This window comes from Eucyclogobius newberryi, unplaced genomic scaffold (assembly GCF_026437365.1).
Source record: "Eucyclogobius newberryi isolate DKJ021-1_F unplaced genomic scaffold, fEucNew1.0.hap1 SCAF_10, whole genome shotgun sequence".
NCBI classification, from domain to species: domain Eukaryota; kingdom Metazoa; phylum Chordata; class Actinopteri; order Gobiiformes; family Gobiidae; genus Eucyclogobius; species Eucyclogobius newberryi.
Genome location: NW_027315724.1, coordinates 7,782,601 through 7,795,829, shown reverse-complemented (window position 1 = coordinate 7,795,829; position 13,229 = coordinate 7,782,601). Strand labels below are relative to the sequence as shown.

General features: G+C 41.3%; 1 protein-coding gene across 1 annotated transcript; it reads right to left on the bottom strand.

Moving 5' to 3' along the window:
- Positions 1-1,559: 1,559 nt before the first annotated feature.
- Positions 1,560-3,799, bottom strand: LOC140370436 (ciliogenesis-associated TTC17-interacting protein-like). The gene is made up of 9 exons (XM_072457587.1): positions 3,697-3,799; positions 3,258-3,431; positions 3,125-3,180; positions 2,924-3,010; positions 2,690-2,857; positions 2,371-2,495; positions 2,166-2,239; positions 1,845-1,918; positions 1,560-1,765 (listed from the first exon to the last, which is right to left on the bottom strand). The coding sequence occupies exons 1-9, from the start codon at positions 3,791-3,793 to the stop codon at positions 1,571-1,573; spliced, it is 1,050 nt and encodes a 349-aa protein (XP_072313688.1). The 5' UTR covers positions 3,794-3,799; the 3' UTR covers positions 1,560-1,570.
- Between the last annotated feature and the right edge of the window lie 9,430 nt (positions 3,800-13,229).

Sequence of the window (13,229 nt, the reverse complement as noted above, 5' to 3'; positions counted from 1 at the left end):
GATTTAAATAAACTATAGAGCCAAAACAAGTGCATTCTGTTGTTGTGCTCGGTGTTCTTGCTAATTCACTAATGTTGTTTTAGAACGTTTTTCATTGCTTGAGGACAGGCCTACACATGCTTATTGTATGGCATTGTCAACATAAAATATAAATAAAACTCAGTCAAACACATTTACTTTGCTTGTTTATTTGATATTTGGATTATGTTATTGTGTTCAGCAACAGAAAGGGATCAGAGGCAAACGACATAGATTATACAATAATGTTACTTATTGGTAACGCAAGATTACTCTAAAGCGTTACGTTTACAATGCAGTAACGCAACGCAATAGTTCTCCAGGGCAGCAAAGAAGGAACTTAAAACTTTACTTATAAAAGTTTTGCTGCCCAACAATGTCAGAACGGGCCACGTCAGGACAGGACAATCCTGTGTTCTACCATAAGAAACTAAACATAAGAAACTCTATTTTCAGCTCCCCAAAGTCAGGTTTGACTCACTTTTCCATATATTTTTTGATTTTGTATGAACAGACACTTTGTTCATCTTTTATATAATAGAGTTGGTTTGGATTTTTCATGTTGAAAAATTTAAATTTTAAAGCAACAAGTTTTACCATATTCAATAGTGCTGTAACGTGTCCTCAAGTGGCCGCTAACGTCTACTACACTAACCAATTGTCTACCCATCAAAACAGATTTAAGTAGAACATTTACATCTGCTATGGTCAAATAAGGGTTATCCCTTATTTGATCAGATAATGATTCAAGTGTAGTCTTCTGGTCATTTTGACTTTAATCCAAAAGTAATTCTCAATCTGCAGACTTGGTCTGGGAACTCAGATATTTCTGATACTCTGAGCTGCATAAACCCTCAGGCCATTATCAGGAGGTTCTTGTTCATTTATTTGTTTACACTGCTTAAGTTTCACCTGAAACTAATCTTTGTTATCCTCCTGTATTGGGCCATAGAAATCCTATTGTTAGCTAGCGGCAGCTCTTATTAGCAGCTGATTGGCCTGTACTGTTTGCTGACCAGGGCATCAAAACGCTGTTGTAAACAGCCGGTGAATATAACCTTATTAAACCACCATTTTGGTTTAAAGAGGGATTCTATTTTTTAACAAAAAAATGCCTCCTTAACCCTTCTTTCAAACAACATCTTCTCCTGCTTAGAACCTTCACCTCACTGTCTTCAAACAAGGTTTGTGGCTTTAAGATAAAGATGCACGGCGCTCTGTGGTCCTGAAAGTGCGCGCCTTCTGTGTTGATACAGCCGTTTCTGCAGTGGCAGTTTAGTCTCACCTATGTACCGCTCTTTGAGCAGCCATTTTGTCCTTAGGTTGAAACAGTTTCTGTCTTACACTTTTGCCCAGTTGAAAGTTAACTGGAATGTTGTGCTGTCTAAAAATCCTTTTGCAGTTTTTCAGACAGTCCAGACACAATAAGGGATAGAAACACAATACCTTCTTGGTTCTGTTTTCTTTTTGTCCTGTTAACCTATATATATTTTTTGGCCCTTACAAAGAGATCTTAGCCATTCACCATGTTTTAAAGAGAAGTAAATATATTTTATATTGAAGGATCTTTGGCTTGAGTGATTTCACTCTGAGGGTGATGACTTGCGAATGGGAGGAAGTATTCTTTGGCAAACTGAAACACATCATCTGGTTTTCTCAGAAGCAGAAACTGCAGAAAGTCAGACGTTAAAGCTCTGATCTCTGGATGAGATCTCAGAAAGGAGACATGCTCCTCCTTTAGCTCCTCCTGTCCCAGAGTACAAACATGTGTCACCATGTGGATAGATCTCTTTGTTATTCTACAAAATGTTGCCTAACAACATTACCTTTCGGTCCAGAAACTTGGATTGCATCTGCATGTCTTCTTCCGGAGGGAGGAACACCTTCTCAAGCGTTGCCACTATTACACATATAAATATAACCTACATGTTCACACACCTCAGAGTAGTGAGTTTGTAAGATAAGATAAGATGAGATATTCCTTTATTGTCCACACATGGGGAAATTTTGTTGTTGCAACGAAGGAAAGGAAAAGGACAGATATATATAGGAAGTTTAAAAAACACTCTCAATAGAAGAACTCTTATAAACAAAACTCCTTTAGACAGAACCTCTCATTTCTTAAGAATTGTAAGAATTGTAGGTACCTTTCTCTTCATCTGCTGGAAGCTGAAGTATCTTTTCTGACTTGGAAGACCCAAGCTGCACTCTGCCCATGTGCCTGAAAAGCCAAAGTCGGATGTAACTAAACATTAAAACCATCGAGAGTGCGGTTGTAAGCACATGCAACAGCACCGTGGACTCATTTGCATGTGCTTCGCGTGTTGATGAACCGGCTTCACTAAAGCTTACCCATTAGGCAGGAAGTAACAGTGCCATGTTTGAGGATGGTACTCTGAAAACAGGAGGGTACTCTTTATTCCAAATACCTCGACACATTTTTCATCAATCTCCAAACTCTCCACATCCAGCTGTTCCTGGAGTATTATCACAATAATGTCACAATTCAGTAGCACCACACAAAACTGGAAATACGCAAATCATATACAATTATGTGGAAAAAAACATTATAAATTGTAGATCCTAGAGAAGCAAGTGACAGTAATTTGTGTAAATATGTCTGTAAATTGACCTTGGTTTTAAATGCTGTGGAATAAATAAAGTTACGTACAAATGTGGCGCTGATAATATGTAAATTATGGTCGATGGAGATGAAGGTCATGTTTTCTGGCACGTTCTTCCTTAGAGCAAATAGACGCATCAGCAGTAAGTGGGATCCTTCTGTTATGAGACCCTTAGCCACAGATCGAGGATAAGTAGCACTTTGCTCTGTAACCTTCTGCAACAAAAACAGATGAACACACTAGTAACGGCACATAACTAGTTTAATACATTTAAATTTTACCTTTCCATCTGTTGTAACTTTAGTGATTAAAATATGCCCGTCACGCTGAGTTATGTGACATCTTATCTCCAAACTGCGGTCCTCAATCTGAACAATAAAAAACAAAGATTGATATTAAACGCCCAATATATTCACATGTAAAAGAGTAGCCACAAACTAATTTAGTCTGCTTTCCATGATTTGAGGGACATTTTGTCCTACCTTCATATACTCATAATAGTCTTCCTCCAGCACCTCCAGGTCACATGTAATGTAAGCTTCAAATAAAAACAATAGGTTTATAATATGCTAAAGCTATGGTGGGTTATGTCCTGCCAGCTAATGTTGACTTCACCTGTCACTGTTGTCCCACAAAGGGAGTCCTCAACGGCTCCTTGGCTTTGTACATGCACTAACATACAGGGCTGCTGTGCTTTGACTGCAAAGTCCGCAGATACGTTGAACTTCCACAGGTCTTGATTGCTTTCCAGTTTATCCGTGAAGACACAACTCTGCAACTCTTTGGGATCTGAGGGCGTAAGAAAATAACATGTCAACATAATGTCCCCACTCCTATAATGTCCCCACTATTGTCTGAGGCTAATTGGACTTTTAAAGGGGGGTTAAGCTTTTGTAGGTCATAAAGTTAGTTTCTTCTATCCAGTCTATTTATATTAACATCCAAAAAGATTAACTTCAGGAGGAAATAAAACTGGTAGCCTGAATATAGGAAATAACAGGCCTTTCTAAAGCAAGCCTGGTCAAACCCAGTGGTGTCACTGCTTTTCACTCACCAATGCTGTCCATGAAGGAAACTGCTGCTTTAGAGGCACTTGTGACCTCTTCATGTTGTGGTCCTTCATGGTCCGCTGGAAGTCCGTCATTTTCCATCTCTGACACTAGTAACGACAATCGCCCGATTTATTTGTTAGTGTCGAGGTTAAATGTGAAGTCTGGTTTACTTTCACAAATTATATTTGCCCATTTAGAGGTGGTAATATTAGGCCCGAGCCCCAGTAAGGCATAGTTACGAGCCCCAGCAGGGCATTGTTAGGCCCGAGCCCCAGCAGGGCGTTGTTAGGCCCGAGCCTCAGCAGGACGTAAATCCTGCAAAACACTGCTAAACATGTGCACTTCAGTTCAGTAAATAACCAGTAAAAAAGCCCATGGCAATAACCAGTAAAAAAGCTTAAGCCTTATCCCCATGTAAAGAGAGTCACTGTGGCCCTCAGAGGCAACGGTTGTAATTTGGGGCGTTAAAAAAATAAATTGAAATTGAATTGAGCTCACTCACTAATGCATTCAATCAAATCAATGAAATGTTGGGCATATTAGATACAAATTTGCTGAGCAGGAATCAGCTGATTTTCCAAATTTGGAACTTTTACATACTCCTTTTGCAAAAAAGCTTAAATTTTGTGAAAATTGTGTTGCGGAGTGGGGCATCAAAAGCTATGCAATTAATGATTAATGTTGATAACTACCACGGCCTTTGTGTTCAGAAATGTCCCAATATTTAAATTTGCTGCCTCAAATTTCACTGAGAATTGTGCTAATTTGCCATGCCAAAAGCACAGAAACATGCAAACCTACTTGAAGTGAAACAAATTCATTTCAGAGTGAAATTGAATTCTATATGGGGACGAAAATATTTAGTTTTTAGTAATTTTAAGAAATTTGGCATTCCGATCAAAGAAGTCAATGAAACCCATTTCATATTTGTAACGGCGTAGCCCTCCTAGGGCGTACCTAAAACACTTTTTCTTTCCAAAATTACGGTCTATTTGCGGAACAGCCACAAAATGTTCCCAAAATATTGACATTTTCAGTACACAATGCCCCTATTTGTAAATTTCGGCAGCAGGTGTGATGAAAGGAAGAAGATTGGGACATCAGCGCCCCTTCTCCACGGTGGTGGTGGGCGTGGCGGTGGTGGTGGGCCCGGCGGCGGCAACGGCGAGGCAAGGGCCAATCATTGCTGCTTGCGGCTATATCATTATTATTATTTTTTTTCTTCTGTTCTTTGAGCTCTAAAATGCCCCCCTAAAAATTCTCAAAAACTTACCAAATGTTGCCCGAAAATTTAGTTTTTATATGCCAATTTATTGTGCATTAGGAAATAGCACAACAGCGCCACCTACAAAAGTCAAAATACATTGCGCCTATGTCAAGTTCGTCATACAGCCACGAAATTTGGTACAGGCATTCCTCTTGTGAGGACAGAAAAGTATATATTATTGTGGTCACACCCCTGACTAACAATATGTCCGTCATCAGCGTTGCAACTCTGAGCGAACATGCGTGCGACGGCCATACTTATAACTGTAAACAAGAAGGTGTCTATGGGGAGTGAGCGGGCAAGTCTGACGGGATGGTGAATATCTTGCTGAATGACACGCTTGTACTGAAAGCTTTGAAATTATGTATAATATATGGTTGTTGTGGCAACGGTTATATTGGTTTTGCTAAACAATATATATATTTTATATAGATTTACCCAAAACACTAACTCATTTAAAAACTATATGAACAGAAACATTTTTGGTTGGAAATATACCCTACAATAAACCTAGTCAGTGTTCAAATAAAAGATTTTCTTTCCCTGATTTGTCAGTGAAGACCCTTGATTTGTGAGACAGACTCAGACAATTGGAAAAGCCAAGACAATTGAAGCAGACTTTTCATGACAGGTGAACTCATGCAAATGAAGTTAACTGAAATCAACTCATGAATGTTTTTCTTCTTCTTTGGTGTTTTATGGCAGTTGGTATCCAAGTGTTACATGACCGCCAACTACTGTTACCACCACCTTTTGTGTTTTATTGCGGTTTGTATCCAAGTTTTAGATTACCGCCACCTACTGTTGTTGTTGTTGTTGTTATTGTTTTATGGCAGGTGACATCCGAGTGTCGCATTTCCGCCAGACTCTATTCCTTAGACTTTGTCGTAGTCCTAAAAGTTCATCTTCCAGTGCCTTGACTTCCAGTTGTTGTTGTTGTTGTTGTTGTTGTTTTATGGCGGTTGGCATCCGAGTGTTGCATTACCACCAGACTTTATTCCTCAGACGTTTCGTAGTTGTTGTTGTTGTTGTTGTTGTTGTTGTTTTATGGCGGTTGGCATCCAAGTGTTGCATTACCGCCAGACTTTATTCCTCAGACTTTGTCGCAGTCCTCAGACTCTGTCGTAGTCCGTAAAAGTACTCCTTCCATTGCTTTGGTGTTACAAAGCCCATGAGGTCATGATATGACTTTGTGACTAGAATAGTTGTTGTGTCAGAGACCAACCGGCTTTATTCCAGGGAGACTCTTCTTCATCTTCCTCTCCCTCTTTGACGTTCGGTGCTTTGGAAGTACAAAGCCCATGAGGTCATGGGACGTCTTTGTTGTTTTACAAAGCCCATGAGGTTACGGGACGTCTTTGTCGTTTTATCCTTTAGAAGTCCTTCCTCCATCACTTTGGCGTTTCTAGGCCCATGAAGTCAAAGCGCGTTAGAACATCCTCTTGCTCCTCATCCTCGGCTCAGTCTCCAACACCCCCCACCTCTATAAACGTTTACAGTGCTTTGACAAAGCCCAAGAGGTCATGAGATGCCTTTGAACACTTGGACTACGAAACGTCTGAGGAATAAAGTCTGGCGGTAATGCAACACTCGGATGCCAACCGCCATAAAACAACAACAACAACAACAACAACAACATTGTATCGGTCACTGGAAGAAGAACTGTTAGGACTACGACACAGTCTAAGGAATAAAGTCTGGCGGTAATGCAACACTCGGATGCTACGACGGGTAATGCGACAGGACTACGATAAAACACCAAAGAAGAAGAAGAAGAAGAAGAGCTAGTCTCCGGTCTGGAGAGACGGGAGATGGCGGAGGAGAGTGGATCGGTGGTCGAAGACGTTCTGGACGGCGTGGAGGAGCAGCCTTTTCTGGCTGCACGTGCCCGGAAACGTAAAAAGTCCCTTAGCTCGTCCGAGGGTTCTGAGAATGAGCAGCAGGATGAGGCTGAAGCTATTGATATCCGGAGTGAGAGCAGAGACTGTAAGGTGATCATAAAGCTTGCACAGGATAGTGCATCCTTTAAGGAGTGGAATTCAGTGGCATTGTCAAAGAGCCTAACTGTAGCTGTGGGAGTGATCAAGAGTGCGAGTGTCCTTAGAGATGGCTCGCTGCTGGTCGTGTGCAAGGACGCGGCTCAGCAACGGAAGGCGATTGGAACTAAACGTCTGGGTGGAAAGGACATTCTTGTGTCTGATGCTGAAAGAAACACGGTCAGAGGAGTTATCGTAGGTGTCCCTACGGCGACGTCTGTGGATGAAGTTAAGGAGAATTTGACTGGAGCTAAGGTGGTGGACGCTAGGCGGTTGAAGGTGACCCGGTCTGGGGTAAGATGTGACAGCTTGTCGGTAATGGTAACACTTGAAGGGAGGTGCCTGCCTAGTAAGGTGTTCATTGGGTTCATGTGCCATGACGTTAGGCCATATGTTCCACCGCCCCTGCGTTGCTTTAAGTGCCAGCGCTTTGGGCATATTGCAGCGGTCTGTAGAGGGAGGCAAAGATGTGGTAAATGTGCAGGAGATCACGAGTATGGGAAGTGTGACGTGGGAGCAAAACTGAAGTGCTGTAACTGTGGGGAAGAACATAGCTCTGCCTACGGGGGAGGCAGGTTTAGCAAAAGAGCTGCTGAGGTGCATAAAATAAAGGTCTCTCAAGGTATATCCTATGCAGATGCAGTCAAGAAAGTTTCAAGTAACGAGTTTAGAGTAAATACAGAGAGAGGAGCCAGCGCTGCTCCCAGCCAGGGCGAAATGAGAAAGGCCAGCGTGGCTCCCAAGAAGTGTGAAGGTTTCAAGAGTGGAGGTCCCAAGTGTGCAGGTTCCAGAATTAATGAGAATACCCTGGTTGTGGATAGAGAGGATTTTGTACTCTTTATGGTGGATGTTGTAAACTGTGCTGCTCAGGCTCAAAGCAGAACTGAAAGGATCAGGATCATTGCTAAAGCTGCAGGGAGATTCCTTGGAACAAAGGAGCTTGATTGGGCAGATATAGAAAACAGGCTAAAGGCGCTAAATGGGAGTCGGAGTGATGGGGGTCTGCTTTTGGGGAGTCAGGGTGATCAGAGTGACGAGATGGGGGTGCGGGTGGTCTCCTGTCCTCGTCCAGTCTCGTAGACGCACGGCTACCAAGCAGCGACATCAGTGGAAATATTAAAGCCTATAGAATGAAGCCTAAAGAATAAAGCTGTACGATGGAAGCACCAAACGTCAAAGAAGGAGAGGAAGATGAAGAAGAGTCTCCCTGGAATAAAGCCGGTTGTTGTTGTTGTTGTTGTTGTTGTTTTATGGCGGTTGGCATCCAATTGTTGCATTACCGCCAGACTTTATTCCTCAGACTTTGTCGTAGTCCGTTGTTGTTGTTGTTGTTGTTGTTTTATGGCGGTTGGCATCCCGGTTGGTCTCTAAAACAACAACAACTATTCTAGTCACAAAGACATATCATGACCTCATGGGCTTTGTAACACCAAAGCAATGGAAGGAGTACTTTTACGGACTACGACAGTCTGAGGACTACGAAAAGTCTGAGGAATAAAGTCTGGCGGTAATGCAACAATTGGATGCCAACCGCCATAAAACAACAACAACAACAACAACAACAACAACAACGTTGTATCCTATAGAAGTTCTTCCTCCCCTCAGACTTTGTCGTAGTCCTTAAAAAATCTTATTCCATTGCTTTGGAAGTACAAAGCCCATGACGTCATGGGACGTCTTTGTTGTTTTACAAAGCCCATGAGGTCATGGGACGTCTTTGTTGTTTTATCCTTTAGAAATCCTTCTTCCATCATTTTGGCGTTTCTAGGCCCATGAGGTCAAAGCGCGTTAGAACATCCTCTTGCTCCTCATCCTCGGCTCCAACACCTCCCAACTCTATAAACGTTTACCCAGCCCTGTGCTATATAAGTAAGCAACCACAGCCTGACACAAACCCTGTGATTGGATCGCCAGAACGTTCCGCAGATTGAACTCCCGCCCATTATTCCGAAACCACAAGTGGTTGGCATCCAAGTGTTCTTTGGAAGTTCTTCTTCCATTACTTTGGTGTTTCAAAGCCCATGAGTTGTTGTTGTTGTTGTTGTTGTTAAGGACTTACTGTACGTGGGGGTACGTTCTATAATCTTGGCTTTTATGACACTGAACCCTGTCATCACGGTTACGGTTGTTATGCAATAATATGAGATTGAGTCGTAACTACAATATGGCGGTAACACTTGGATACCAACCGCCATAAAACACCAAAGAAGAAGAAGAGATTGAAAATAGTAATCAGTGTACCGCCTATATGACAACCCTGCGATGAGCTAGCCCCTGTCCAGGGTGTACCCGCCCGAGTCACTGGGATAGGCTCCAGTCTCTCGTGACCCCTAATGGGAACAAGCGGTAGAAAATGAATGAAGGAATGACCATACCATATTTCTTACGGCGTAGCATAGCGATTACATGTTAATTCCATGTTAATTCCAACGTGAAAATCTCCAAATCTCTGAAATGTGAACATGTTTACACTTTTACAAACTCAAATACTTATTTTCCGCATGGTACATAACCACTAAATCTAAAAACCGCATTGTGTAAGACGCTCTGTGGAACATTACTCCACAATCAAAACTATTCATCCAAGCAGTCAACAACTACAAGTACATTTCATGTGTCGAAAACAAACCTTTGCTTTATCAAAAAATACTTTATCAGATAATAGTGAGAATTTCTCCTTCTATCAAAATATTAGCATATTTGAGTCTTTTTAACTTGATCCGCTGGGATGCAATTCCATTGGCTTGGAATTAATTCAAGATTTTGTCTTTAAGCAGTTAATCCTTCCATACTTGTTTGATGAAGGCCATGTGTGTTCTCCTTTTGTCTTCAGCGCTGCTTCATACAATTGGCGTCATGGAAGTACAAATTGGCACATATACATAACAAAACTATGTATGCCAGCATGTAGTAAATAAGTTTCCTGAATTTAGGCTCCAAATCACCCTTTCTGTACCAAACAATCTGTGGACACATACAACAAGTGTTAAAAATGTAATACTCAAGAACCAACATTTTAGATTAAAAGATACATCACCAGCACTATGGTGGAGCCACATGTGAATAAGATGCATATGGCAAAAAATATATTTAGAGGGTGAGGAGGGACTGAAGGAAAAACAAATGAGCTGATAATTGTCACCTAGAAAGAGCAAACATAAAATGTAAGACAACTTCCTCCAGACTGGGAAACACACAGAGTATACATGACTTACTAGTACAACCAATAAAGTGAATCCCCCAAAGTACAAGATTTAGAATTTTGTCCTAAGAATGAATGAGGATAAAGGAAAAACATTAACATATCAAACACGAGTGACTTGTTAACACTGGGTGTTTCTGGAGGTACATACCCGGGTCGTAGTCTCTCCAAAAAGAGGCCTGTTGTCCTGACCTGGCCCGCTGGTCCCATACCTCCTGAAGTTGTCCATGAGCGCCTGCACAAACAAATGGTACCTCTCAGTAACACTGTCCGCTGAATATAATGTCCTAGTGCTGCATGTTTAGCAGTGTCCTCCAACACACTACGTGCCCTTTGTGGACACGTCTTATTTCCCTTGTGGAACCACAAACAATAATACTGCAGCAAAACTAAAAGCGGTGGCATCATACATTTAGTAAAAGACTGCTCCTCTTTTACCAGATTTACTGCTTTATTATTGTAATTTATTGTTTCAAAAACCATGGCGGAAGTGCCGAACACCAAAGAAGGAGAGGAACATGAAGAAGAGTCAGCTCTGAAATAAAGCCGGTCGGAATCTGAAGAATGAAGTCTAAAGGAAAGAATAAAGTCTAGAGAATAAAGTCTGGCAGCAATACAACAATTTGGACGCCAACCACCATAAAACAACAACAATAACAACAACAACAACAACAACATGTCAGGAGTGGTGTTTTTATGGTGTTTTATGAAACACCCTTGAAGAATAAGAAGACTTTCTAAAGTCTAAAGACTGAAGTCTGAAGAATAAAGTTTAATATGTACAACTGCAGTAGGTGGCGGTAATATAACACGTGAATACCAATTGCCATAAAACACCAAAGAAGAATAGTAATCAACAAAACTGTTATTTACTTCTTCCTTGGTGTTTTATGGCGGTTTACGCTATAATAAATTTAAAAAAAAATTGGTTGTCCTTCATTTCCAGACTTTCCAGACAAAATTGGTTGTCCTTCATTTCCAGACTTTACAGATCTCATTGCCTATGCAAAGATATTATTTCTCCTTTCTTAATTTTATTATGTCGTTCTCTAGAGTCCTCCTTGACACTGTCAAGAAGATCCAGTTTTATGATCTCCTTGACAGTGTACACATTTGGGTTCTACACCCATCATCATACACGATTTATCATTGCAGGAAGTGTCTCCACAATGTCCACATTTCTTACTCCCTCTACAAACTGCAGCAACATGGCTATACTCTTGCCAACAGTGACCTATTAAGCTATGTAAGGCCATGCAAAGCACAGCTGTGAAAGTGTGCTCCGACTTGAGGGCAAAGTGCTCAGCCACTTCCAAACACCCACCAACGAACTCGTCCACTTCGTATTGCACACCCCGTGCAGACCAATTAGTAGAGGGGAAATTAAACATTTTTGTTGCAAAAGTGCGCACTAAGTGCAATCACTTTATACGGGACGACTGCTTTGCGATTTCCGTGGCGGTTGCCTCTGGCAACAACCAGTAACAAAAGCGCATGCTGAAGTCATGGGCCATGCATACTTACTTCTGCTATGATAAAATAGTCAACAATGCATTTACTCATTGTTGACAGAGCAGCACTACTGGCATTGTGCTGTACTCGAGAGCCATGGGCCATACTTAACTATTAAAATAAATGGAAGTCTATGGGACGCGAGTGGGCAAGCCCAACAGGATTGGTGAATGACTTGCTGAATGAAGAGCTCATATTGAAAATGTTACCCCACAGAGCATTGCGGAAGGCTCAGAGCTTTTAAAATTATGTTTAATATGTGGTTGCCGTGTCAACTGCTATTTTGGTTTTGCTAAAAATATTTGTTTTATTTTTTTATTTATATATCCCTGAGACTTATGAAAATTTTGATAAGAACATAAACTTTTTTGGTTGGAATTATACCCTAAAATAAACCTAGTCAGTGTCCCTTGATTTATGAGACAGACTCAGATGCTCACAAAAGCAGCAAAGACAATTGAAGCAGACATTTCACGACAGGTGAACTAAAGTAAACTTTTTTGTTGTTGTCCAGTGGATTGAGTGTGGACAAGAGATCAATAGAAACCATAATACTAACTCAACTATTCTTCTTTGTCTTTTTCTTTGGTGTTTTATGGCGGTTGGTGTCCATGTGTTACATTACCCCCACCCACTATAGTTCTACGTCTTGACTTTAGACTGTTGTTGTTGTTTTATGGCGGTTGGTATCCAAGTGTCACATCACCGCCAAACTTTATTCTGTAGACTCTATTATTTTCTTTAGACTTCATTTTTCAGAGTGCGACCAGCTTTCCAGAGCTGACTCTTCTTCATCTTCCTCTCCTTCTTTGGTGTTTGGTGCTTCCGCCGTACAGCTTTATCCTTTAGGCTTCATTATTTAAGCTTTGATACTTCCACTTCTTCTTCCTTGGTGTTTTATGTTTTATGTTGTTGTTGTTTTATGGCGGTTGGAATCCAAGCGTTACATTACCGCCAGACTTTATTCTTTAGACTTCATTTTTCAGAGTCCGACCGGCTTTATTCCAGGGTTGACGCTTCTTCATCTTCCTCTCCTTCTTTAATGTTCTGCCATTTATTTTTTAGGCTTCATGTCTTTATACTTCAAGACTGAAGTATAAAGAATAAAGTCTGGCGGTAATGCAACACTTGGACGCCAACCGCCATAAAACAACAACAACAACAACAACATCTACTAGAGTGGGCGAGGACAGGAGACCGCCTCCTTGGTGTTTTATGGCGGTTGAAGGAGGGGATGTTGTTGTTGTTGTTTTATGGCAGGTGACATCCGAGTGTCGCATTACCGCCAGACTTTATTCCCTAGACTTTGTCGTAGTCCTAAAAGTTGCTGTTGTTGTTGTTTTATGGCGGTTGGTATCCAAGTGTCACATTACCGCCAGACTTTATTCCTTAGACTTTATTCCACCAGTCCTAAAAGTTGTTGTTGTTGTTGTTGTTGTTGTTTTATGGCGGTTGGCATCCAAGTGTTGCATTACCGCCAGACTTTATTCCTCAGACTTTGTCGTAGTCCTCAGTCCT

Bases quoted from the DNA above. Each gene is read 5' to 3' on its own strand.
- LOC140370436 (XM_072457587.1), bottom strand. From the start codon at position 3,793: ATGGAAAATGACGGACTTCCAGCGGACCATGAAGGACCACAACATGAA. The intron at 3,011-3,124 runs GTAGGACAAAAT...TTTATTGTTCAG, and splicing joins ACTATTATGAGTATATGAAG to ATTGAGGACCGCAGTTTGGA. The intron at 2,858-2,923 runs GTAAAATTTAAA...TTTTTGTTGCAG, and splicing joins AAGTTACAACAGATGGAAAG to AAGGTTACAGAGCAAAGTGC.